Below are 26,170 nucleotides of genomic sequence, written 5' to 3' on the forward strand. Positions count from 1 at the left end.
TGGGGCTCTTTGCATATTCTGAACACAAGCTCTGTTTCAGATATCACATTTATGTTTTCTTCTGCTCTGTGCTCACAACGGATTCTTTTGAAGAACACAAGTTTTGAATTTTGATGAGTTCCAGTTTACCAGTTTTTTTCTCTTATGCATTCTGCTTTGGGACTATATATGAGGTCTGTCTTACGTAAATGTCCAAAAGTTTTCTTTTATAACTGTTTTTTTCTGAAAGTGTTACAGTTTTGCACTGAAGTTTGTTATCTGTTTGGACTGACTAGTTATGAAGTATCTATCTAAAGTTTCATCCCTCCTCTCTCTGCCTTTTCTTCTTTCAATAACGAGAGCCTTTCGTCCTATTGTGACTTGTGGAGATGACCCCTTCTCTGGTAAGTTACCTTTGCATCTCTGTTAGGTTGGTTGTCCGTACATGTGTCTATTTCTGGACTCTGTTTTACTGTGTTTATACCAATACTACACTGCTTTTATTACTGTAGTTTTATAATGGATTTCAAAATCAGGTAGTATTAGGCCCACCACTATTTTGTTTGTTCTGAATCCTGTGCATTTCCATCAGACTTATACAAAGTTTTCCATGAGTTTGGTTGACATTGTCCTGTATCCTGGATGCTTCCTCAAAATAACAAGGTGAACGGGCTGGAGAGATGGCGTAGCAGTTTAGGCGTTTGCCTGTGAAACCTGTGGACCCAGATATGACTCCCCAGAACACGTTTAAGCCAGAACACAAGGTGACACAGGCACACAAAATGGTGTACTTGTCTGGAATTCGATTGTAGTGGCAAGAAACCCTGGTGTGCAAATTCTCTCTCTCTTTCTCTCTGTCTCTCATAAAAAACAAAACAAAACAAAACAAAACAGAAAAGCAAGGTGGAGAATCACCTGCATACGCTTCCACCCACTCATCTCCTTTGCTCTTTGCACAATGGCTAGTGTCTTACAAATCTTATTAAATTTTATTTATTAACTGCATGTGTGCACGTGCTCATGTGCACATGCCAGGATCTCTTGCCACTGTCAATAAAGGCCTACTTGGGCTTTATGTGGGTGATGGAGAATTGGACTCAGGCCAGCCGTCTTGCAAGCAGGCACCTTTAACTGTTGAGTCATCTCCCGAGCTCCTCCCACAAATCTTTAAAACATTTTCTTATACAATTTTAAAATTTGGTAGTTTTCACAGAATGAACTTAGTCCTTGTTCATCTGTCTCAGTCATAAGTATGGCAGAGTTGTGATCAACAAGAATGCAACATGCAAGAAATTGGGAAAATGGAGGTAGAGTCCCAGAGCAAATACGATGCAGAGTGAAATCACCCAGGAAGCCATTAATGAAGTGAGCTGAGGAAGGAACAAGAATTGACATTCAGGCAGCTGGGAACCAAGAGGAGATACCAGTTACTTTGGTTTGCAGGAATGATAGAGCTTCATGACTGGGGAGACCTGGAGGTGCCAAGAGGGAAGAGTCTGGTGTGATTTCAGGGTTAGGTCTTGCTCGTGCTTTGGCTCTGTCTGGTTGCTGAGACTAGATGCCTCCATGTGGGATGTGATTGATTGGAACCTCCCATTTTATAAATACCACTGCAGTGTTATAATTGATACCCTGGAGTTCAGAACCAGTTGCTCAGTAAATATTAATAGTTCTTTATTTAACACTTCATTTAAATTGTTTTCTAAAACCAGATACATTAGTGGGTGGTCATTCCCATTATAGGAGTTTACTTTGCCTAACAGCCAGTTCTCTAAGAAGTTTCTAGTAGATTTAAACATCTGTGGTTCATTATTTTTTTTGATAAGTGGTTTTTAAAGAAGGGAAGATAGGTTGTCCTGGGAGTCATTCATGGTTTAACTTGATTACATTGAAATTAAAATATCTTAAGATATTGATATAAGTAGAAGTGAGAAAAATTAGAATTACCTTATAAAATCTGAGGCATAATCTTTTCCAACAGCAGTGCTATATGGAGGTACAAATATGAAAAGGAAAGGACAGACAGTAATTGTTACTATTAAACATCTGTAGTAGGACTGGAGAGTGGTTAAGGCACTTGCCTATGAAGCCTAAAGATCCAGGTTTGATTCCCTAGTACTCACATAAGCCAGATGTACAGGATAGCACATGTGTCTGGAGTTCATTTGCAGTGGATGGAGGCCCTGGCACACCTATTTTCTGTATCTGGATGGTTCTGTAGCCCAGACTGGTCTCCAGTTTCCTACGTAGTCAAGGATGTCCTTGAACTTTTGAACCTCCTGCCTCTACCTCCCAATGCTAGGATTATAGGTGTATGCCATCTTGTCTGGTTTACATAGTATTGGGGTTTGAAACCAGGGCTTTGTGCATGTTAGAAAATAATTCTGCCAACTGAACAACATTGCCCTTTAAATTAGAATAGGTTTGTTTTCTGGAATAAACAGTGATTTTAACTTTTTTTGTGGGGGGTTGGTGTTTGAAGAAGGGCCTCAATCTAGCTTAGGCTGACCTGGAATTCACTATGTAGTCTTAGGGTGTCCTTGAACTCACAATGATCCTCCTACCTCTGCTCCCGAGTGCTGGAACTAAAGGCACATGCCACTGTGCCCAGCAAATTTTAACTGACTTCCATTACTTCTGTGGCTCAAATTTAGTTTTCCAAAGATAACAGAGAAATTGTTTACTCACAAATAGGAATATAACATGCAATTATTCCCTCTTTTTATGATTGTGAGCCTTTGCTCTTTCCTTAAGGAAATGTTTTATAGAACAAAATACTTGTTTAAACCAATATCCAAGAGTTTAAATGATAGGTTTCAGATAGACCTTGTCATCATAGATCTTATATCTAATAAAGTTATCAGATATTCTAGAACTTACACTGTGTGTGTGTGTGTGTGTGTGTGTGTGTGTGTGTGTGTGTATGTATGTGTGTGTGTTATGTGTGGTGTGGTATGTGTATGGTGCATACAGTTTATGTGTAAATGTGCTTGAAGGCATCCATGCAGAAGCCGAAGGAGAATATCTGGTATACTTCCTCCATCACTCATCCATCTATTTCCTTGAGGTAGAGTTTCTCTCTGAATGTGAAGCTGTGGTTTTTGTGAGTCCCAGTGACCTTGCAGTCTCTGCTTCCTGTAGGACTGTGATTATAGACATACATGGTCACATCTAGCTACTTATGTGGGTCCTGGGGAATTGAACTCAGACAGTCTCAGGCCCTTCTGCTTGCAGCAAGTGCTCTTACCCACTGAACCATCTCCCCAGCCCTACCAGTAGTTTTTTGTGGGCTTAATTTACTGTACTGTTTCTTTATTAACTTAATAGATCGACCTGATTATGTTTTAAAATCTTTCCTTTGTTATAAAGTGGAAAATAAGTGCAGAGATGGTCTAAGTCAGTTGCTGTGTCCTCCACCCCACCTCCAATAAATGGCTTGGCACAGGAGGAATGCTTTTCAGTCTGCATAGATCCTGGGAGATCTTTCTCCTCAGTCTGGAAGTGGGTTATGCCCGGGGGTGATGATGAGGAAGATGGACTCCATTATATCATAGACCCTGATTAGAGTCTTCTTCCCACAGGTTATTAGCTTAGATGACTTTAATTCAATGTTCATAGCCCCCCAGGCCAATTAAATTTTTTTAAAAAAATTTTATTATTTATTTATTTATTTGGTAGAGAAAGGGAGGGGGCAGAGAGAGAGAGAGAAAGAGAGAGAGAGAGGGAGAGAGAATGGGCTTGCCAGGGCCTACAGCTGCTGCAAATGAACTCCAGACGCATGCGCCCTCTTGTGCATCTGACTAACGTGGGTCCTGGGGAATCGAATCTGGGTCCTTTGACTTTGCAGGCAAATGCCTTAACTGCTAAGCAATCCCTCCAGCCCTATAATTTTTAAAAAATTTTTTTTATTTGAGAGAGAGAGATTGAGAATTGGCTAGGGCCACAGCTGCTACATTGGAACTCCAGATGCCTGTGCCACCTAGTGGGCATATGAGACCTTGTGCCCACCTCACCTTTGTGTGTCTGGCTTATATGAAATCTGGAGAGTCCAACATGGGTCTCTAGTCTTCGCAGGCAAGAGCCTTAACTGCTAAGCCATCTCTCCTGGGGAATCGAACCTGAGTCCTCTGGCTTTGCAGGCAAACACCTTAACCACTAAGCCATCCCTCCACCGCTCAGGCTTATAGTTTTGAGGTGAAGGTTCATCATGGTGGAGAAGAGCAGCTGGCTCACAGTATCATACATCCACGACAGAAAGAGAACCACAAAGGGAGTTAGCTCTGAACATCCAGTAAGGCTGGACTCAAGGTTCATCTGTGGACACACCTCCTCCAGCAGGGCCCTGCCTGCTGGGGACTAAGCAGGAAGCTTAATCACAAACATGTGAGGCTCTGGGTGGCATTTACATTCAAACCACCTTAGCTGTTATTTTTAATTAATTGAAAGAAAACTAAGAAAGGCAATGTTGTCAAATTAACATGTCACACACAGCAAATTCGGAAGACCAGCAGATAAGTAGATGACGGGTTGAAATACACAAGATCTCTACCTCCTAAATCAAATAAATAGAATGCCAGATTTTAGAATTAGGCTTTAAATTTTAGATCTATATATTCAATTGCACTAATAAAGGTGAGGAGAGGTTTTTTGTTTCAACTGGCCAGGTGTAGCTACCCTGCAATGACAGTGGTATGACTGTCATTACAGTATTATAGCCCTCTTTGTTACACTCATAATGGGAATTCTTTTTTTTCTTTAAGGTTTTAAAAAACTTCTTTCTTATTTATTTGAGGGAGAGTGAGAGAGAGAAGGAAGCAGATAGGGAGAAAGAGAATGGGTGCGACAGGGCCTCTAGCTGCTGAAGATGAACTCCAGACACATGTGCCACCTTGTGTATCTGGCTTACATGGATCCTGGGTAATTGAAGGCAAGCGGCAAGCTCCGTAACTGCTAAGCCATCTCTCCAGTCCCATAATGGCAATTCTTATTAAGGTTATTGAAGGAGCTTGTTGACTGTCTTAAGAAGCAGTAATGTGCAGGATAGGAGGAATTTAACAGTCTGTCCTTGCCTGATCTGTGAAGAGAACTGACACATTGGAGCAGGGGCTGGTGTTCGAGTCCTGCTTCTAGTACTGACATGGATCAGCTCACCTGCCTAAGCATATAAGACAGAATCAAGTCACTCCCTACAAAGGTTGCAGGCATAAAGAAGTTCATAGGTGTAACAGAGCAATTCACATTTATTGTTGTTGTGGCCTGGTGCTGAGTCAGCCTCCAGGAGGACTCTGGGCATGAACTGGTTGGCTTGGAGCAAACTGTGCGCCAGTCACACAGAGCCCTGACACTTGTCTCAGGCTATGGAGGAAATTGTACAGCACTGCCCTATGGGCTGTTCTCTCCAGACTTCAGCACAGTGCCAGGCACAGGGCGCAGGCAGATGTGACTCAATGAAAGTTTGGAAGCTCCTCTAGCAACTTGCCATTCCATTCCTTGTGTAGCTCGTGCCGTCCTTGTTTCCACACGGAAGTTGTTGTTTTAGAGCAGATGTTCTGACACTAAACCGAGGCCGTGCCCGCTATGTTTATTCCTGTACACGTACTGAAGACTAGGCCACTGAGAGAGCATTGATGTGGCTTTCTTTTTTTTTTTTTTCTCAATTTTTATTAACATTATCCATGATTATAAAAAGTATCCCATGGTAATACCCCCCACTTTTCCTTATGAAATTCCATTCTCCATCATATCCTCTCCCCATCTCAATCAGTCTCTCTTTTATTTTGATGTCATGATCTTTTCCTCCTCTTATGATGGTCTTGTATAGATAGTGTCAGGCACAGTGAGGTCATGGATATCCAGGCCATTTTGTGCCTGAAGGAGCATGTTGTAAGGAGTCCTACCCTTCCTTTGGCTCCTACATTCTTCCGCCACCTCTTCCGCATTAGACCCTGAGCCTTGGAAGGTGTGATCAAGATGTTACTCAGTACTCTAGTCACTTCTTTCCAGCACTATGATACCTTCTGAGTCATCCCAAGGTCACTGCCATCTGAAAAGAGAAGACTCTCTACCCAAAGTGAGAGTAGTATTAATCTAAGGGTATAAATATTAAGAGAAGTGCTTCCTGTTCCTGGGCAGTTTGATAAGCATATATACACTTATCCAGACATCAGCAGATGTTACTCCCCTAAGGCTCATGACTACCTATGTTTTAAGTTTTCAGTATCAGGGATGTATTCCCCCCCATGGAGTGGGTCTCCAGTCCAGTTGGAGGGCAGTTGGTTTCCACCATGACAGATGTGCCACTATTGCACCCGTTGGCTGATTTGGCCTGGCTGGCCAATTATAAGGCTTGCAGTGTCCACTGTTGAGTATCTTCACTGGTGGTATCTCTTTCTCCCATTGAACTGCATGTAGAATGGCTTCTTCCATCTTTCTGTCAGCTGGTCTACATGGAGGAGGTTATCAGCTCAGTTCCAGCAGGATTTCTCAGTGGCCTTGCTGCCCAAGTATGTAGAGTCCTCAGCAATAGGGTCTTACCATCGATTCCTGGTGGGAAGCCAAGGGCCTCGGCAATGGCCTGTAATGTTTTGGGTGCATCAGGGACCTCCCTGGCCAACAACTCACTGGAAGCATCCCATCCCTGGCACTGAAAATTTTCTAACAACTATCTATGGCTCCTGAATGTTCCATTGTCCGAAACTGGAGGATTCCATATGATTTATTTGCATCCTCTTAGATTTTGATTAGCCCTCCCACCACCTTTCCTTTACTCAGTCTCTTCCCCTGACCTCACTTTGGGCCTTTTCACCCCCGTTAATCTATTTTTCTACTTACATGTATATAATACCAACCTATTAAGTACCATGCTCCCTTCCTTTCTCTTCCCTTTATATCTCCTTTTTAACTTACTGGCCTCTGCTACTGAGTTTTTTCCTTCTCACACAGAAGCCCAATCATCTGTAGCTAGGATCCACATATGAGGGAGAACATGCAGCGCTTGGCTTTCTAGGCCTGGGTTACCTTACTTAGTACAATCCTTTCCAGATCCATCCATTTTCCTGCAAATTTCATAACTTCATTTTTCTTTACCGCTGAGTAGAACTCTATTGTATACATGTGCCACATCTTCATTATCCACTCATCAGTTGAGGGACATCTAGGCTGGTTCCATTTCCCAGTTATTATGAATTGAGCGGCAATAAACATGGTTGAGCATGTACTTCTAAGGGGATGGGATGAGTCCTTAAGATATATGCCTAGGAGTGCTATAGCCGGGTCATATGGTAGATCAAATTTTAGCTGTCTTAGGAACCTCCATTTCCACAATGACTGGACCAGATTGCATTCCCACCAACAGTGTAGAAGGCTTCCCCGCCAGCATTTATGATCATTTGTTTTCATGATGGTAGCCAATCTGACAGGAGTGAGATGGATGATGTATCTTTCATTGTGAGAACTTCTTCAGCTCGTTTCTACTGAGGCTTGCACATTTTTAAATCACTTCTTTCCAAGAGCATCAATTTCTATAGTGGTTTTAGAAAACATTAAGCAATGGACATTTCTATAGGATTGTAATGCCAAAAATCTCATATTTGTGGTTGCCTCTGGGCAGAGAGTTTATATTGTGTGATCTTTTAAAAAACTGTTTTATTCATCTAAAATAGTTTTTAAAGTGGGTGGGAAAATCTCATGGTTCTGTAGGTACAAGCTTATGTGAGGCAGGAGGTGCCCGTGAGGCCATCACACAGGGCTGGTAGTCCAGCCCCGCATGCCATCTGTGGCGCATCGTCGCATGCTTGTAGTGCCTTTCCCCCATTCTCTCCATCATGGGAGGCGTGCACTTCGTTCCTCTGTCTTTACTGCCACAGAGGCACATAGGAGTTCTGAAGTGACCAGAGTCAAAGCCAAGCTCTCTATTCTTCCCAAGTCTTTCCTGGGTGTCAAAGTCTGTATATACCATACATAGCACAAGAGAGAAATAGCAACCGTGGGAATGATGTTGATTGGGAAATGCTGCTGTGAATACTGTCTGCTTGTGATCTCACTATTTCTTTCCAGTCTGGCAGGAGAAAATGGGCAGTTAGGATGTGGGGAAGTTGTGGAGTCAGATAAAAGACAGACCTGACCTTGAAGATATGGGAGACTTAAAACAGATAGCCAAAGGGGTTTGTGGAGATGTTTTAAATGGTAGGTGCCAGAAGTGCTTTTAATAAGACATTGTGTTTCTATGCTTTTATGAATTAATCATTGAATTTATTTGAAGCAGTGTTTTAGTTACATCTTTACTATGGTGGTTTATAGAATACAAACACATGTTCTGGAGACACACTCTCTCCATAATGATGTACTTTGACTCAAAGAAAGGCAGTTTCTAAGAGCATGCCTTTATAGAGAGAGCAGCGTTTTCATGCCAGCGTGACTTACACACAAAGTATGTTTTATTTATTTCTGTGTGTGGTTCAGACACTGCCTCACATGTGAACTTCAAGTCAGAACCGAGGACAGTCATAACTCTACCCTTATTAACTCTGTGACCTAGGCAGGTGACTCTCTGAGCATTTGTTTTCTTGTCCCTGTGGTACGTCCAGTGACACCCTTTTCATGTTGGTTAGATGAGGTTGTATGTCACAGAACTGGGGACAGCTGGTGCCCATTGATGGTTTCTTCCCTGTTCCACGCATGGCTTTCTCCGCTCAACAGCAGTGTGTTTGACTATTTTGACTGTGAGTCAGTCTCGGGGGTGGAGGGGCGGTCAGTGAAGAGCAGTGTGGCTTCTGTCCAGGTCTGGGGAAAGAGCTGATGGCCACCTGCTCACATTTGCAATCTCTGTGGCCACTGTAGCTCCTCTTCCTCCTCCAGCGCATCTCCCAGCGCCGCCTGTAGCAGCAGCTCAGGAAGTGCCTACAGGGCAGAGGAATTTCTTACCAGGGGTCAGGCTGACCACACTCCTGAGCAGAGCCACCTCTAGTTCACCTTGGTGCTTTGGGAGTTGGGACAAATAGCACTTGGCACTTTTTAGTTTCAAGGGCAAAATGCTTTCAGGATTTAGACTAATTACATTGGCAGATTAGGTACCCATTCTGTAATAACTATAGTGCCAGATAATGTTTTATTAGTGCGTACTGTACAGGGCCAGGCCCAGTGTTGATCATTGTACCTACATGATCTCATTTAGTTCTGATAGTAATGTTATGAATTCAGTACTGTTCCTATATCCATTGTATAGATGTGTAAACAATCTTGCCAAAGACTACATAGCCAGAAATAAAGTAACAAGATTGTTTTGAGCCCTATTTCCAGAGCTGCTGTTTCAGTTATGTGTTAGACAGCTTCCTTCTTGTGTGTTATGAGAACGGTATAGGAGGGTGACAGTGACAGGAAAGGTGGTGATTTCTTGAGGGTTCCTAATCATCCTGTGTTAGTGAAGAAATCAGCTGCTGGCAAGCTCTGTAATACTCCACTCTTATTTTCAGAGGAGGCACTTACAAAGTGGGGATTCAGTTTTAATTTTACCATGAATACCTCTGTGAAGGAATAATTAGGACTTTGAAGTACAGTGCAGTGAGAAGTAACCAAGTTTCTATTAAATATTGCTCAAGCAGTGAGTAAGTCATTAAAGTTAACTCCCAGTGAATGTCTGGTTGCCCAATACCAGCCTGTTAGGAACACGCACACACCACATATGGCTGGAGATAACTGGAGCTGGTTTTAAAGGGAAGGGGAATTTTTGTTTCTTTGTGGGGATAGGCTCAGAGTATGGTTTCTGATATCATCTGGTGTAGAAAATACAGAATAATAAAGTTCTCATTTGAAAAATATTCACAATTTCAGAAAATTTAGTCTTCCAGCTACATGTGCCATTTATTCTAAGAACTTGACAATATAGTGAGCAGTACCTTGCTTCCTGGCCTTTCTTCTTTCTTGCCAGAACGGGCACACAGGTTTGATGTCTTCATATTCCTCTGGGCGCTGAGTCATGTGGAATTGCAGTCAGAAACCCTTAGCAACACCAAATGCCGGCTTTGTCTTAGCCTAGCAGTTCACTAGCAAAATACATGGCATGGAATTCAATCAACTGTATGTAATTGGTAGTGTTTCTGTTCAGACATGCCAGCACATGGCTTTGTAGAATAAAAAAGAAACACACATCTGATTCTGCAGTTTTATTTGTTTAGGACAAAATTTCTGGAAACAGCTTGGCCATCGGCAAAGCTGTGCCCTTGTGTCAGAGATACAAAGGTGGAAAGAAAATGTAGGTGAAGTTTGTCCTGAGGGTGTGCCTTCCTGGTGTGGGGACACACGTGTCCCAGTGGTGAGGTAAATACGCCTTGTGGATCTATGAGGGATGAAGGCTTTGTCCTATCCTGAAGATGAGGGAGGTGTCTGATAGCTGAGATCACAGTAGGCCTGTGGCAGAGCTAAGCAGAAAGATAAAAGGAGCTTGGAGAGGTGGTGCCAAGGGACCCATGTGGGGCTTTGCTAGGAGAGGCAGGGAGGAGAGGCCTGCATTTTCAGGCCTGAGTCACCAAAGACCTAGGGACGATGGGGAAATTTCTGGCTGTGGGTACCATGTAGTACAAGACCTCCTTCACCTCTACTTCCCGACCCTCAGGGCTGGACCTCAGGGAGAGCTTGTTTCTCTGCAGTGCCTGCCTCAGGCTGCAGCTCCAGAACAGGTGTGGCTGGGGAAGGCCTCATTTAGAAGGGTTGCTGAAGACCCTGTGTCACTTACCTCTCATCTTGCTGACCTGGTTCCTGCTCTAAAATGACCACCCTGGCTCAGGGATGTTGTGACCGACCTTCGACTCCGCATCTGTTCTGGCTTTTTAACCTGTGGCCTAGAGAATTATATTGCGCAACTAGGTGTGATACTACGACTGAATGGGGAAAACTCATGATTTGGCTGGGATATGGCTCAATGGCTCAACTCAGTACTTCAATTCCCAGAGACCGTGAAAGGCCAGGCATAGTGGACCTCTGTAACTGCCAGCATGCCTCCAGCAAGAAGAGAGGCAGAGACAGGGTCATCTCGCAGAAGCTCAGGGGCCAGCTCACTTGGGGAATGACAGACCCTGCCTCAAACAAGGTGGAAAGCAAGGCCCTCTGGCCGCTGTGGGTACAGTGGCACATGCACACACATGAGAATACACACACACACACACACACACACACACACACACACACACGCACATGCATATATACACACAAACACAACTTTCACTTCCACACCGTTCTACAGAAGGATGCCCTGTTGCTAGGGCTATCATCTCCAGCTTCTAGCCACAGACATCCTGCAATTTTTCCTATTTGCGAGTCCGTTTTTGTAAAAATAGCTACTTTGCCTTTTTTCTCCTCCTTTTGTTCCTGGCCTTTCACGTTGAAGATACTCAGCACCCACTGCTACTCTTTTACCTTCCCAGTTCATATTTGCTCTTGCCTCATCCACTGTCTTCCTCTCACCGTACACTCATGAATTTTGTTTGGAGTTTATCGCCGTCTCACCCACTTCTGCTTCACGTTCATTCCCTGATCATGCACCTTCCCTGCTGTTCAACACTTCAAAGCAGAGACCAGCAGTGGCTACTGCCACGGGAGCGTTTTCACCTTGAGTAACAGCTGCGGTGTCTAATGAGTGGTGTGGCCGCGCAGATTGCGTGATTACGGGTTTGTCTGACTTGAGGACGGTCAGAAGCAGGCCGATCTCGTCCACTTAGGCTCTTGGCTCAGATTGTGTCTCCAAGCACTTCAGTCTAAAAAGAAACCCTCTTTTAGGTGATTACCTAGGTTTTACCACCCAGTACAGAAAACACCCACAAAAGGAGACACCGTCTTCAAGGTACAAGCAAAAGCTTTGAAAGTCTGTCAGGCAACACTGTTCTCAGTCTGCAGCGCTCAGCCCCGTGCTTGGAATAGTGCTGATCAGGTCTTTGGTAACATGGCCTGGCAATGGCACACTCGCAGCTAGAATGTATAGTGTAGAGCAGGGAGGATATGTGCCCTCTGGACTTGGTTTGTTGGGGTGGGCATGGGGATATATGGTTAATTAGTGTGCCAGGTGACAGATCTCCTAGAGACCCCCCACCCAAACCCCTTGAGTCTTTTCCATGTGCCCATTGGGTTTTAAAGTATTTTTTATGTATATCTATCATGTAGGTTCATTAGATCAAAGCAAGGATTGAATCTAATAAGTATTCCTGAAACAGCACATTGAAGAAATGTGAATCTTCCCAATCTCCCCAGACCAGTTTGGATGGGAGAGACCAGACAGAAGTGTGGTTGACAGACATGATTTTTTTTTTTTCCTTTTTAAAATTTATTTATTTGGGAGAGACCAAGGTAGAGTGAGTGAGTGAGAGAGAGAGGGAGAGGGAGGGAAGGAGGCACAGACACAGAGAGGTTTGAATGGAAGTTCTAGGGCCTCCAGCTACTGCAAATGAACTCCAGATACACTCACCACCTTGTGCACCTGGCTTACTTGGGTCCTAAGGAATTGAACCTGGGTTCTTTAGTTTTGCAGGCAAGGGCCATAACTGCCAGGTCATCTCTCCAGTTCTTTCTCACTGTCTTTTACAAGGCAGTATATTTTTATTTAATAAACTCAACTGAATATTTGTGATAGGACAGTTTATCATTTGGTGAAAAATTTAACGTTTAAATTTATGAAATAAGGGCTGGAGAGATGGCTTAGTGGTTAAGCACTTGCCTGTGAAGCCTAAGGACCCCAATTTGAGATTCGATTTCCCAGGACCCACGTTAGCCAGATGCACAAGGGGGCGCACGCGTCTGGAGTTTGTTTGCAGTGGCTGGAAGCCCTGGCATGCCCATTCTCTCTCTCTTCTTGTCTTTCTGTCTCTCTTTCCCTCTTTCTCTCTCTGTCTGTTGCTCTCAAATAAATAAATAAAAATTTTAAAAATAATTTGTGAAATAATGGCCTTAGGAAATTTAAGAATGACTAATTCTGTAGTTCTTTGTTGGATCTTAAGAACACTAACACTTCATTCTTGCCCATGGATTAAAAGCTGGAGAAATGAGACAAATGCAGATAAGAAAGGCAAGATTGTTTATGGTACCAAAATACCAAGTATAGGTGTTAAGATAAATTAAGCAGAGTTTCTTCTAGGTTAGTATGATTTTTAAGACAGATGGGATTTGAGCTCATTTGAAGGATCTGTAGATTGAATTTGGTGGAGATTCTGTGGCAAAAGTTTTTTTTTTAGTTTTTCCCCCTGAAAACAGGTCTATGTACCTCAGGCTGGCCCTGAACTCATGATTCTCTTTGAGTGCTAGGATTACCTGCACATGTCACCATACTCAGCTAAGTAGGGATTTGTTTATGGAGGGAACATGTGCTATGGAAGCTCGAGGCAGGGAGGCTCTCAGTGCCTCTGTTTATCATTTTTATTATTATCGTCATAGAAGATCTAACTTTGTGGGATAAGCTGGCTAGTAACTCACTATGTAGCCTAGTCTGGCCTTGAACTCACAGTGGTTCTCCTGCCTCAGCTTCCCAAGTTCTGAGATTTTAGGAATGAGCTACCACAAGTGGCTTTATTATTACAATATAGGTCAGCTACAACCTCAAGCCCATTTACTAAAAAGTAACTTAATACAGGAGACTGCCTATAAATATAACTTATTTCATGAGGCCCTGGCATCCATACCTAGCACCAGGAAAAAGCCACATTTATACACATACATATAACTCATAGGTCATCATATAAGGATATAAATGGTTTAAAATTTTCTTCCTAATCATCAGATAATTAATGTGACTTTGAACAAACAGCCCTGTGTTGACACTAGTAAAATCTAAGCAGTAATTTTTGTTGACAGTTTGGGCTTTTTTTTTTTTTTTTTACAACATTGACCCTTTGACTCTAGTGAACTAATAATGATGTGACTTGAACTTTTCTCATGCCCCATGTTGTGAACATGCATTTAATTTGAGGATGGTGCATGCAGTTTTTTCTCATGTAAAGATCACCCTTCTCAAAGAGCTTTATGGAGATGTATGCGTATCCCATGGTGTTTGTGTGATAGAAGCTTAGAAACATTTTACTGGAAGTATTATTATTATTATTATTATGCATCTGGCTTCACATGGGTACTAGGAAATCAAACCCAGGCTGGCCGGCTTTTCAAGCAAGTGTCTTTAACTGCTAAGCCATCTTTCCAGCCCTGGTTCATAATTATTTTTAAAGTCCAAGAAGTAATGTTTGTCTTTTTTGAAGTATGTATGTTTGTGTGTGGTGTGTGCATGTAGGTGTCAGTGGGGGTGTGGTGCCGTGTGGAGGGTAGAGGACAACTTCTGGAATTGGTTCTCACCTTCCACTTTGAGGCAGGGGCTCTCTTGTTGAGCAGTCACTACCACGTTCGCAAGGCTAGCTGGCCCAGGAGCGTCAGAGAGACTTTCTGCTTCCCTTGCCATGTGTGTGCTGGGATTACACATGTGGCCACTACCAGCTTGTGAGGGACCTGGGGCTCTGGACCTGGGTTCTCCTGCCTGTTTGGCAAGCACTTCATCTGCTGAGCATTCTCAGCCCCACTTTTTAAAAGCCAAATGTATGTGACAGTGGAAGTTGAGTTTTGTTGTTTTGTTTGTTCCTGTTGCTGATTGCTTCCCAGCACTTGATGGTCATGCCTGGAGCCTGGGCATGCGTTCTAGGCAATCACTCCTCTGAATGTCAGCCCCAGCTTTACCTGGATTTTATATTATTCCATGATTTTGGGATAGCCTGTGGTATCATTTTTAGTGGACAAGAAATAGTGACATTGTCTGAGCTAAATTATTTGAATGGAATTCTTTGAGACTATGCACTCCCAAATAAGATTCTTTTCATTCAGTTTTTAATGTTAAAATTATTGGGCCGGGGAGAGAGCCCAGTGGGGCAAGTCCCCTGAAATCATAAAACGATGCATGGTTGCACATGCTTGTAATGCTACCACGAGTGAGGCAGAAACAGGTGGATCCTTGGGACTCACTGGCCAACCAGTCTAGCTTATTTAGTGAGCTTCAGGCCATTGATAGACCCTGTTACAAAAAAATCAAAATAAAACAAAAACAAAAACAAAGCAACAAGAAGCAGATGGATAACTTCCAAGGATTGGCATTGGAGTTCTCCTCTGTCCTCTTCGTGTGCACAGGTACCTGCACACATACCCAAACGCACACCCACCTGAATACATTTGAACATGTCCATACATACACACAGCTTTTTATAATCCAATGTTCTCTGTCTTTCCTAGATGTGGTGAATTGTATGTTTAGGGCTTGAGAAAACAATTTAAAGGCACCTTGCTTTTGTAATCTCTGATCACCTCCCATAGTGTCTTGTTCTGGTCTTTAACAGCTGTGCTGCTGCTGTGTGGTGACATGGCTGCTTTGGGGTTGGCGGGAGGAAACAGTGGGAGGCGTCGCAATTTAAGGTTAACTCCTGAGAACCAGTTTGATTTTCTCCCCCCCCCCCCCGGTCCTGCTTATGAGTGTTTTTATTTCTTTAGTTTTTTGGAGGGTGTTGAGGAGGTTTTCAAGAAGAAAATCAGTACTGTATCAGGCTATTTAGACCTTTGGATGATATACATTACATTGCTTCCATCTTTTCCAGGGGTAGCATGTGCAGAAGGAAATGGTAATCACAACTTCCTTTTCTCTTTCAGCTGAAGTGAGCAGTGAATATAGTATGGACAAGGCAATGGTTGAATTTGCAAGAATGGAACGGGACCTGAGCCATTATGTGAAGGCTGTGCAGTCTACAATAAGTCATGTGAGTTTATGCCACTTGCCCGCTTACTTTTGGCTATAGTGTATTGACCTAGAAATGGAAATACGAATCCAAAATTCTTCTCTACCCTTAATCATTTCTCTTCCTTACTGTAGCAGGTCCTAACTTCCTTGTAATCTGGAAGTCTCAAAATGTAGGAATCTTAGATATTTCCCAGCGAGGCCATCTGATCTAGTTGGCATATTAAATCCATTGTAGGTTGTTTGGTATTATCTCAAAAGTTTGAGTATAAGCCCCTTTCAAATGAGAGCAGACTTTTATAGCACAATATGAGTTGGGTGCAAGTTGATTTCCTTGTTACATTTACTTAAACAGAATTTGGACCAGGTTTACTTACTCATCTTCCAACTTGAATATGCATCTACTGCATAATTCTTAGTCAGATACTATGGAAGCACCTTAGAGCAAGTTTCGGAATAAAGAAGGTTGACATTTTGGCTTTTCCAGAAGCCAAATTTATCTTGTTGACTCCAGAAGGCAGTTGAGGTGGCAACATAGCAACATCCTTTTCAGTCATTGTGTGCTGAGTAAGAAATGAGCAACATGATTACAGCTATGCTCCTGAGAAGTCCTTGTCCTCCAAGCTCGGAAACTCCCTGGTATCTACCTACCTGTGAAATGTGGTGTCTTGTACTTCTGGTTTCTTTATTTGTCATTTCTTCTGAATGTGGGAAAATTGCAAATGTGTGTGTGTGTGTGTGTGTGTATATATATATACATATATATATACACACATATATATATATATGTGGTATGTATATAATTAGCTACTATTCAGTGGAAGATAAATTTTTAAATGCTGTTTAATGCTTAAGCCAATAAAATAACTATTGTATACTTGTATAAAGTTGTCTTTCCAAGTATTTTTTAAATGGTTAGTATTGAAGTGGAATCTATTTGTGACTGACTTTAAGGATATTTGCTTATAACTAAGTAATAACTCATTCAGCTTTTAAATTCTTACTCTTTGGGCTATAATGACTTTCACTTGGTTTAAGTCTGAGAATATTACTTCTGTAGGCAAATAGCAAAGCGACATTATGTTGGTATTATACTTCAATGTGGAATAACAAAGCTCTTAGACTGGAGGGTTTTCTTTTGGTTTTTGAGACAGGCTCTTCTAAGCTAGACCAAAGGCTTTTAAATTCTAGCTGAATTCTAGAACCAGCCAGTAAGAGAGTTCCTGCTGGAGCAAGGTTGGGGCATCAGTACTTTTTGGAAGCTGATTCTAATATGTTGCCATAGTTAAATTCCTGACACAAAAGAACATAGCTGATTTATAGAATATGGTATGTTTGTTACTCAAGGTCATTGCCAAGCTATGATAAGGCTTGTTTTGCTTTGACCCTTGTGTTCTATGAGGTTAATAACTATCTGCAGCTTTTATACTATAGTGAAAATATAACAGCACAGTGTATAGTATTGCTAAAAGTGAGATCTGAAAGTTAAAGAATCCAGCGTTGATTTTTTTTATATTAAACTTTAAGATTCACAGATTTTTTTAGGTAGTTTTACAATGAGAATTGAACTCTTTCTCCTTCAAGCAACTGATTCACTCAAGGAAAAAAAGAAAGTTAAACACTAAGGAATCTCCTCGAGCACTCACATCCAGTAGTTACCCTCACCATCCTTGAGAAGGAAGGTTCTCCCTGGAGTTTCATCCTGCCCTCCAGTCCTGATTTTATCCTAGGCTCTGGAACCAATGGATTTATGGATTCTGGTGCTTGTCAGTTAAGGTTCCTGGTCTTTCATGGGAGGAGAAAGCCTGCTCTTTTCCTTTCCATATGTCAAATTACACTGTTCATGCAAGCATCCCACAAGAGCAAACATAGTAAATCATAAGTTTCTGAGGCATGAGCTCATTCGAGACTCAATGGGAATGTGGCTGTTACTTTGGGAGTGCTGTTTGAGCATTATTGCCTGCTGGGATGAGGCATAAAAATGAGCGGCAGCTTGGGAGGGACCAGGATGGTCTAGTTAATGTGTGGCCCCAGACTGTTCTCCCTTGACAATGTGGCTCAGAGAAGCCAAAATAATAGACACCCTGGCCTTACAGAAATATCAATAGTCTCTGGCTCAGAACCCTCCAGGCCCCAGCTCCTCTGCTCTCCAAGTTGGTCCTTGGTCAAGAAGCTCCCCACCCCTTGGTACCTCATGTTCTTCACCTGTAGATCCTTGGCCCTGCCAATTTCACAATATTATTATATCATTCAGATTAGATAATAGGTATCAAAACACTTCATCATTCATAAAATTAGATAGAGCTATAGATACTGTATTCCAAACCCAGACTTTCAAGTCTTTAGAGAGGAGGAACAAGTACTTTCTGAAAAATGAAGCCAGGTGTGGTGGTGCACACATTTAATCCCAGCACTCAGGAGGCAGAGGTAGGAGGATCACTGTGAGTTCGAAGCCACCCTGAGACTCCATAGTGAATTCCAGGTCAGCCTGGACTAGAGTGAGACTCTACCTCTAAAACCTAACAAAAACAAAAAAGGAAAATGGAGTATATTGTTTTGCCTACTTTTTAAAATTTATTTTAACTTTGACTTTTATTGAAATTCAAGAGTCAGAGGGGATTAGCTATAAGCTCCTTAGTTACAATGTGAAGTGTTCCTAGTCTCCAAAATGAAGAATTAGAAGTCAAGTTGGTTAAGAAATACAGGTGGTGGGAAACCTTGAGTCCCATTCAGCCTTCTGCTGTGTCATAGGCGTGGGGGTATAACTTTTCTACCGAGGAGCCCTGTGGTCTCCCATTAGGAGTTTTCACTAGTCACAGAAAGATTTTCAGTCCTTCTTTTAATCATCACACAGTATTTATTACTTCAATAAGCATCTCCTGTGAAGGTTCTGTGTCTCTGAAAAGGTTCTAGAAGTTTACTCTGAAACCTTAGAGGTCTGGATTAAGTGACAATTCCCTGGGAAGTCCCTTTGTCAGTTAGCAGCAGCTTTCAGATTGCCTTTCTTTGTCCTCTGAGAAAATGGGACTATTATATATCCCATAATGTCTGAATATTTGATTAGAATCAGAGTTCAGTTCAGTGCTGTGAAATTCATGAAAGAAATAGGATTTAGTTCCAACAAGTTTGTTTGTAGAGGGAATATTATGCAGTGAGTGCTATACAACTTTACAGTCTTAGGATGTTCATGAGAATGTTCAGGATGAATAAGTCTTGTATTTGTCACAACTCCAAAATCCTCACGTGGACTGAGCATTCTGTATGCGCTGCTTTGAGACTTTCGGTCATGAGACCACACATGCAATGGAAGTGTTTTGAAAGCTGTAAAATAGTTCAGAGATACATCTATTAATGTTCACTTAACTTCTTTTATCATTGCCGGCTGCTGTGAAAAATCCATCATCTTAGTTTTGTTGAGAACAGAGTGATATTCTTTTAAAAATTTTTTTATTAAATATATATATATTTTATTTGACAGAGAAGGGGGGGGGAGAGAAAAAGAGAGAGAATAGGCGTGCCAGGGTCTCCAGCCACTGCAAATGAACTCCAGATGCATGCTCCCTCGTGCATCTGGCTAACGTGGTCCTGGGGAATTGAACCTGGGTCCTATGGCTTTGCAGGCAAACACCTTAACCGCTAAGCCATCCCTCCAATCCCAGAGTGATGTTCCTGACATTGGTCTTCTGGAGGCCCTACTGTTCTTTTTTGGCTTTCTAAGCTTTTATTGTTGGAACACATTGAAGGGATGCTACTGGCTGCCTTTTTGTTCCCATATGTTTATTGAGTAAATATTTACTAGACACCTATGTGCCAAGCACCTGCAGGTACAGGAAGTAGGAAGTCAGTGAGCAAGACCCACATGACCTTCACCTTCCGAAGTCTTGAAGTCCAGAACAGAAGCCAAGCACTTAGCAAAGAACAGGAAGTTTTAGCCTGAGGTGGTGTGTGCAGCCGAGGGAAATCAGTCATTCTGTGTGATTTAACAACTTGGGGACTGTTGTTCTTTTTTTCAGAGGGGTGTGGAAGACTCCTTTCTGAGGTAGGGATGTTATAGATGTCTAAGTCTCAACATGGAGGATGAATGATAGATAACTTTTCCTGTGACTTTTGTAGGAAATGGAAGCACCTTACTTCTAATGGTCCTTGATATCAAAATTTAAAGTTTTGGGGGCTGGAAAGATTGCTCAGTGGTTAAAGGTGCTTGCTTGCAAAGCGAGGTTCCTGCATAGAGCCAGATGCACAAAGTGGCACATGCTTCTGGAGTTTGTTGCAGTGGCAGGAGGCTCTGGCGCGCCCATACTCACTCTGTCTCTGTTTCTCTCACAACTAACTAACTAAATAATATTTTTTAAAAATTTAAAATGCCTTGTTCAATCCAAATTCTTAATTTTGCATGCCTCTCTTTATAGAATAAGAAATTGAACTACAGAGAACAGACGCAGTTAACCTCAGCTTGCTCCGCACTTCCTGTAGTAACAGAGTCCGAGTGTGCGCTAGCCTGGCCAGGTACTGTGCCTAGTACTGCCGACCACAGCAGCAGCAGGTGTGAGACTGGACTCATGCTGGTTGTTGCTCTCAAGTAGAGGCTGCTTCTGAAACGAGTTGACCTCTGCTGAGCATCGACTGAGCCCAGTGATGGTCATGTGCGCTTCAGGCTCTGCTTGCGAGGCCGCCTGTCCCCGTACCTGTGGCCTTCGGGTTCCCAAGGATAGGCGTGGAAGGTGAGCAGCAGTTTAGCTCAAGTGACCCTCCAGGTACTTGTTCTTTCAAATGTGAGATAGCAAGATGCCTGGCTCCTACCATGGGGTGGTTCTCACAGTCTCTTCATAACCTTAACTCTGATAATGAAAAGACTGCACTCACCAAGTTCAGTGACAGATGATCTAACAGGTGCAGAATAGTCTCACAGTCACCAGTAATCAACGATGAGACAATGTTCTCCATGTAGTCCCAGCACTTACAAAACATGACAGACAATTCTTAATTATAACAAACTCTTGAACGAATTATCAAGCTTTCCTGAATTGCTGTTTGCTTCAGTGTGGTGACCTGTTGGGAAATCCAGATTGTATATTTTCTTTACTTTCCTCAAAACTGTGTTTGCGCTACTTGCATATTGCAGATTATGTAAGACTTTAAAGCATTGAAATCGGATTGTAGGCGCATAACTGCTTTTGTTTTTCAGTCAGTGTTTATAACATTTTTACCAAAGCCTGAGGAGAGAGGATATTTTCCTTCTTAACTGGACCAATAACATGTGGATTGGCCCTATTGTATTTCTTGCAGATCTGTTCACAGACCTTCCCTATTTTGCTCACTGTGGTGTTTATTTGATATACTAACCTGAAATGTTATCTGCCTTTCACAATAACTATGTTCAGATAGAAGAGTTGAAATCTACTTCATATCCATTGCTGAAACCAATGCACTTAGGTATAATAAAAGTACAGGGTGGGTCAGAGTATAGTTTACCTCAGTCCTGTCATTATGCAACTAGTTTTAGCCGTTTTTAACCTGTCACTTCGATGTGCTCTCTCACCTTTCATCTCTCTTCAGCTGGTAACTTTAGTGTTTTTTTTAATTTATATTTTTGGTTTCCTGAGGTAAGGTCTCACTCTAGCTCAGGCTGATCTGGAATTCACTATGTAGTCTCAGGGTGGCCTCAAACTCAGGGTAGTCCTCCTACCTCAGCCTCCCGAGTGCTGGGATTAAAGGCATGTGCTCTTAGTGTTTATTCTATTTCAAATTCGTTTAATATCTACTTCTTCACCATGCAGTCCTATGGGTTATCTTGCAAGTAGGAAGTTCATCATTTTAGCCAAACTGAATGTGGACAGAACTGCTCACTCCGAGAGCTGACGCTCTGTGTTCCGGGCCAGGTGGTGCGGGCCTGGTCACCTTCTGAGGCACTTGACAGACGCACCTGGCTCTAGTAGACATAGAATCTTTCACCAAAGCACAAGGGGGAAGTGGTTTGGGAGCTATAAAATGTGAGGACAGAAAATTCCTGAGCATAGAAGTTACCACTGTCAATAGAATAGCAAGAAAGTTAGAGAAATTGATGAGAAGCTCTTGGGGCTGGGTGGCTAGGTCCTTCTGGGTGTGCTCCCTCCTTCCGTCCCCAACACCAAGCGCGCCATGGGTGTAGCCTCTTAACTTTTAACTGCAAAGGCTTTCAAATGGTTCATGTGATATGGGAGCCTTTTTATCCATGAGCACATTGGCCATGAGTAGAAATTTCACGAGGAGAGCCAATTTTAGCAATTCACTTGGCCCTGGAATGTATCTGTTTCTGTGATTACTGGTAACTAATTTCTATTTCAGTACTTTAGAACTCCTGCTGTGGTTATCTTCAAGTTGAAGTTCTGTTTAGTAGCATTTTGTCCCATACAGAGAATTACTTAGGCCTGGGTATGTAGTTCACTAATGAGATGCCACTATAGGAAAGACTCTAGGGGTTGAGGATTTAGCTCAGTGGTATAGTTCAAGACCTTGAGTTCAGTCTCAAACACTAGAGAAAACACACACACACACCCACACACACACACACACCCACACACACACACACGCATCCACACACACACACGGAAAGATTCTAGTTGAAATCTCTTAGGTTGTCAAGTAATATGATTGCTCACAGGTGAAAATCCTTTCTAATACGAGTCTCATTTGCATGGTTAGTTTACAGTAGTCCATCTTGGTGTCTTGTACCCTCAAGTGTCAGGTCTGCATCGGAATTAAAACATGTTTACATTGTAGGCCTTCTTGTGCCAAGTTCAGCATGTTCAGAAGGTCGCTACCTAATAATAACTAACCAGGATGTGAATAAATATTACAGGGGGATAGGATTTTGTGGTCAAATAAGTTTGAGGAATGCTTGATAAAAAGAATTTCCTTAAATACTCCAAAGCCTTTAATCTGCTCTTAGCAATGAGCTTCTCCTGGGGGAGGGGAGGAGGTTTTCAGAAAGTACCTAAGCTGAGCTAACTAGAAAACAGTTTACGGGGGAGTGTGATAGTTTGAATGGACAACCCCAATAGATACAGGAGTTTTATTTAAGCTTGTAACGTAGATCTTCAGCTGTCTGGCTGAAGGAGGTACCATTGTGGGCAGCCCTAGAGTCCAGCCCCAAGGTTGGTTTGAGGGTGGATCTGTTTCTACCAAAAAAAGATACGCAGAGTGCTTGAGTTCTGCCATTATGGAATTCTTGAAGCGTGCTTGCTTGTGCTGGTGGTAGTGGCTTTTCTTTCTGCATGGACCTGTGAAAGGGGGCTCAGCTTCTTCTGCCATTATGGAACTTCCCCTCTATCTATAAGCTTCAAGAAAGTGTCTGGTCTAGAGGCTCATCCCACAGATCTGCAGCTGTCTACCACAGGGGGTCTGGTCTGTAGAAGCCGCTTTGTTGGTAGCAGCCCCCTCATTTTATGAAGGAGGGTCAGAATTGGGTCTAGCCTTTGGTTATAGAGATTTTGTGTTGTCCAGCTGTAAGGAGCTCAGAGGGCACCAAATTCTTGGTCCCATACGGCTCTGAGTAGTTTCCGTACAGGTATGGACAGAGGCAGGTCTCTGGGAAGGTTAAACATTATTTACCAGCAACAAGAGGAAGGAAAGTTTTATAAACATGCAATGACTGGCTGCCAGAGTATTTGCTGGGAGGAAATAAGACCCCTCTGTGGAGCGATGATTGAGGAAGGAAGAGAGAAGGGAACATGAGGAAGGAAAAGCCAAGGGGCATGGGGGTGGGGGGGGGCACAGTAGACCGAAGAGGAGCTTTTACAGAATGTTTGTAGAGGAGATGAAGGAGGGAGATGTTAGGATTTGAATGTGAAATGCCCCCACAGGCTCCTGTGTTTGAACACTTGGTTCTCAGCTTATAGTGCTGTTTTTGGAGGTTGTGGAACCTTTAAGAAGTGAGATCGGCTTCTGGAAGTGGGTCACTGGAAGCAGGTCTTGGCTTACAGCCAATTGTTCTCTGCGTCTTAGCTGACAGTGAGCTGTGACCTACTGTTAGAGCTGGGGCTATCCCCCTCCCTGGCTGCACGTGAGGGACTGTCTCCAGAACCACGAGATAGCTCCCTCAAGTTCTTCTTGTTATGTAGTTGGCCACCGTGATAAGGAAAATAACTTAATCCAGGGGTTAGCAAATAGGTAGCAAAGCAGGGATTAGGTAGCCCTTTGGAAGACCAGACTCAGCACACTCCACCTAGGCCCAGGGATGCCAGTGTGATGGCTGAACACCTTTGCTTGAGGGGCAACAGCAGGTCTTCCTAGCTACGATCTGAACGACTGTAATGACACCTGTGTCTTTAATTCAGCAAACCCCATTATTCTGGTGCTGGATATCATCTTTGGGTATCATTAGGTAGCTGTTTCGGTCTGCTTTCAGTATCTTGAGAGCTTGAGCTTCAGGACTTCCCCCACTGTGGGGGTCATGCGGGCCAGTGTGGGCACGCAGGCTCCCTGTAAAGTGAGTGCTGTTTTGTGTGGATGAAAGCAGTTGTTGATTCTTCTTACCATGAAGTTGTTCAGTGAGTAGCAGTAGTATCCTTCATCCACTAGGTAGAAAAGCTGATTATAGAAATGCAAAGCAGCCATGGAATAATTTAAATAGTGCTGATAAAACGCACATAGGAAATTCAGAGTAAGGACAGTGTGTAAATTCTGGCTTATCTTCATTCTGATCCTGAGCCTCAGTTTCCTTTGAGCATGGGGTGATGACATAGGTCACAGAGCTTGGGAAGGATGAGGAGTGATAGCCCGAAAGCACTTCAGAAACTTACGTCACACTAGGTCATAAGGCTATGCAAGAGAATTGTTTCCCTGGCCAGCCTTGCCTGGTCCCCATGGCAGTTCTGAGCTCACACGTGGAGAGTGGAGTGGGCGGTGGGAAAGCACGGGGAAAGGCCAGGATATTGGCTTCCCAAGTTGAAGGCAGGGCAGCTTTCTTTGGAAAGGATTTCTCTGGTAATTGGCATGCAGAGGCGGGTGGGGTAGAACTTAGCGCTACAGTCAGTGTTACGACCACAAAGTATTGGGCCAAATCTGGGCCTGGCCTGGCATAGAGGCCAGTGGCATTTGGCAGAGGTCTTTTGGCATTTGGCCAGTTGGAGAGGATGTAGTTCCCTGATAGTAACTGCTTATTTCTGTCCATAACAGTGTAAAAGATTATGCCATGTAACATATGCTAGGGGGTTATTTTAGTGATAAGAACCAGACAGTTAAGTTAAAAGTCATAGTTTAGGCCAGGCATGGTAGTGCACACCTGTAGTCCCAGCACTCAGGAGGCAGAGTGGTTGGAGGATGGTTATGAGTTCTAGCATGAGCTAGAATGAGAACCTACCTGGAAAAAACAAAACAAAACAAGAAAGACACAGTTTATACTTCAGAAATAACTTATGGGGATCTTTTAAAGGTACTTAAGTGACAACTTTGTAGAAACATAGCTCTAAATGCATTTCTCTATGTGCACAAGTGTTTGATCCTGTTTACTGAATTGTCCTGTTTAAATTTCAAATTATTTTATGTTATGCTCATTTTATTTTTTGTTTTTTTTTGGATTTTTAAATTTTTTAGTGTACACTATCCATTTTATTTTTTTTTTCATGTAGATCCTAACTTTTTACAAATTTTATATCTATTATAACACATGTCCTTGCCCCTGCATCTGTTACCCTGGGGGCCCTCCTCAGTGGAGTAAGGGCATTCATGGAGTCAGGAAGGCCTCAGGCTGTCTCTGTGGGGTAAGGGTGAGGAGAGATCAGGTTTCAGGGTATCCTTACCTGCTTTGTGGATCTTACAGTCCTTCTGCCCCTGAGCCATTGAAGGCCTGTTGGCAGTTTGTTTTAGCATTGAGTTCTATGTAGCTTCTAGATTTCTGTTTGGGTGGGTTTTGTTTGATCACTGTGTCTGTCACCATTGTCTTGGAGCTGGTTGTCAGGCTAGCAGTAAGAACACTATTCATGTTGACACTTCCTCTGCAATTTGTCCTGGGCCCTGGCAGGTGTGGTAGAGGTGGCAAGTGTTATGAGGGGCAGTCTTATTGTCTTGTTGATGGATCTTGATTCTCTTTCAATTTCTTTGCCATCTGTAAAATAAAATAGATTCTTCAACTGAGAGTAAGAGGAGCTTGGTATAAGCCCACTCGCACTCTCCAAAGAACAGTGGGGCTTTCTCTCTGGAGTCTATGAGTTTCCTGACCATGGGCTTCTGACTTGGTTTCCAGTACCAGATAAGTTTTCTCCAGTCACTGAGTGGGCCTTATGTCCAATCAGAGAACAGTTGGTCGTTTGCAGAAGCTGTATCCCACAGTTGCACAATTGTGTCCTTCTTGTCCAGCTTGTGGGTTTCATAGTCTGCAGCGTCCCCTGCTTATTCATGCTGTTGGTGACTGTTGTTCTCTAGTAGCCCCATAGTGCTTTCGATCCCTGGGGGGCGGTAGCCAGGGGGGAGCTA

At 42.9% G+C, this 26,170-nt stretch overlaps 1 protein-coding gene across 5 annotated transcripts in view; it reads left to right on the forward strand.

Annotated features, from left to right (window-relative positions):
* Positions 1–26,170, forward strand: part of Nsmce2 (NSE2 (MMS21) homolog, SMC5-SMC6 complex SUMO ligase) — a 273,683-nt gene that overhangs the window by 41,460 nt on the left and 206,053 nt on the right. For all 5 annotated transcript variants that reach the window (XM_045144559.1, XM_045144558.1, XM_045144560.1 and 2 more), the window contains exon 3: positions 15,634–15,740. In XM_045144559.1, coding sequence (XP_045000494.1) covers positions 15,634–15,740 — 107 coding nt within the window. The remainder of the gene's footprint in view (positions 1–15,633; positions 15,741–26,170) is intronic.

This window comes from Jaculus jaculus, chromosome 2 (assembly GCF_020740685.1).
Source record: "Jaculus jaculus isolate mJacJac1 chromosome 2, mJacJac1.mat.Y.cur, whole genome shotgun sequence".
Classification (NCBI taxonomy): domain Eukaryota; kingdom Metazoa; phylum Chordata; class Mammalia; order Rodentia; family Dipodidae; genus Jaculus; species Jaculus jaculus.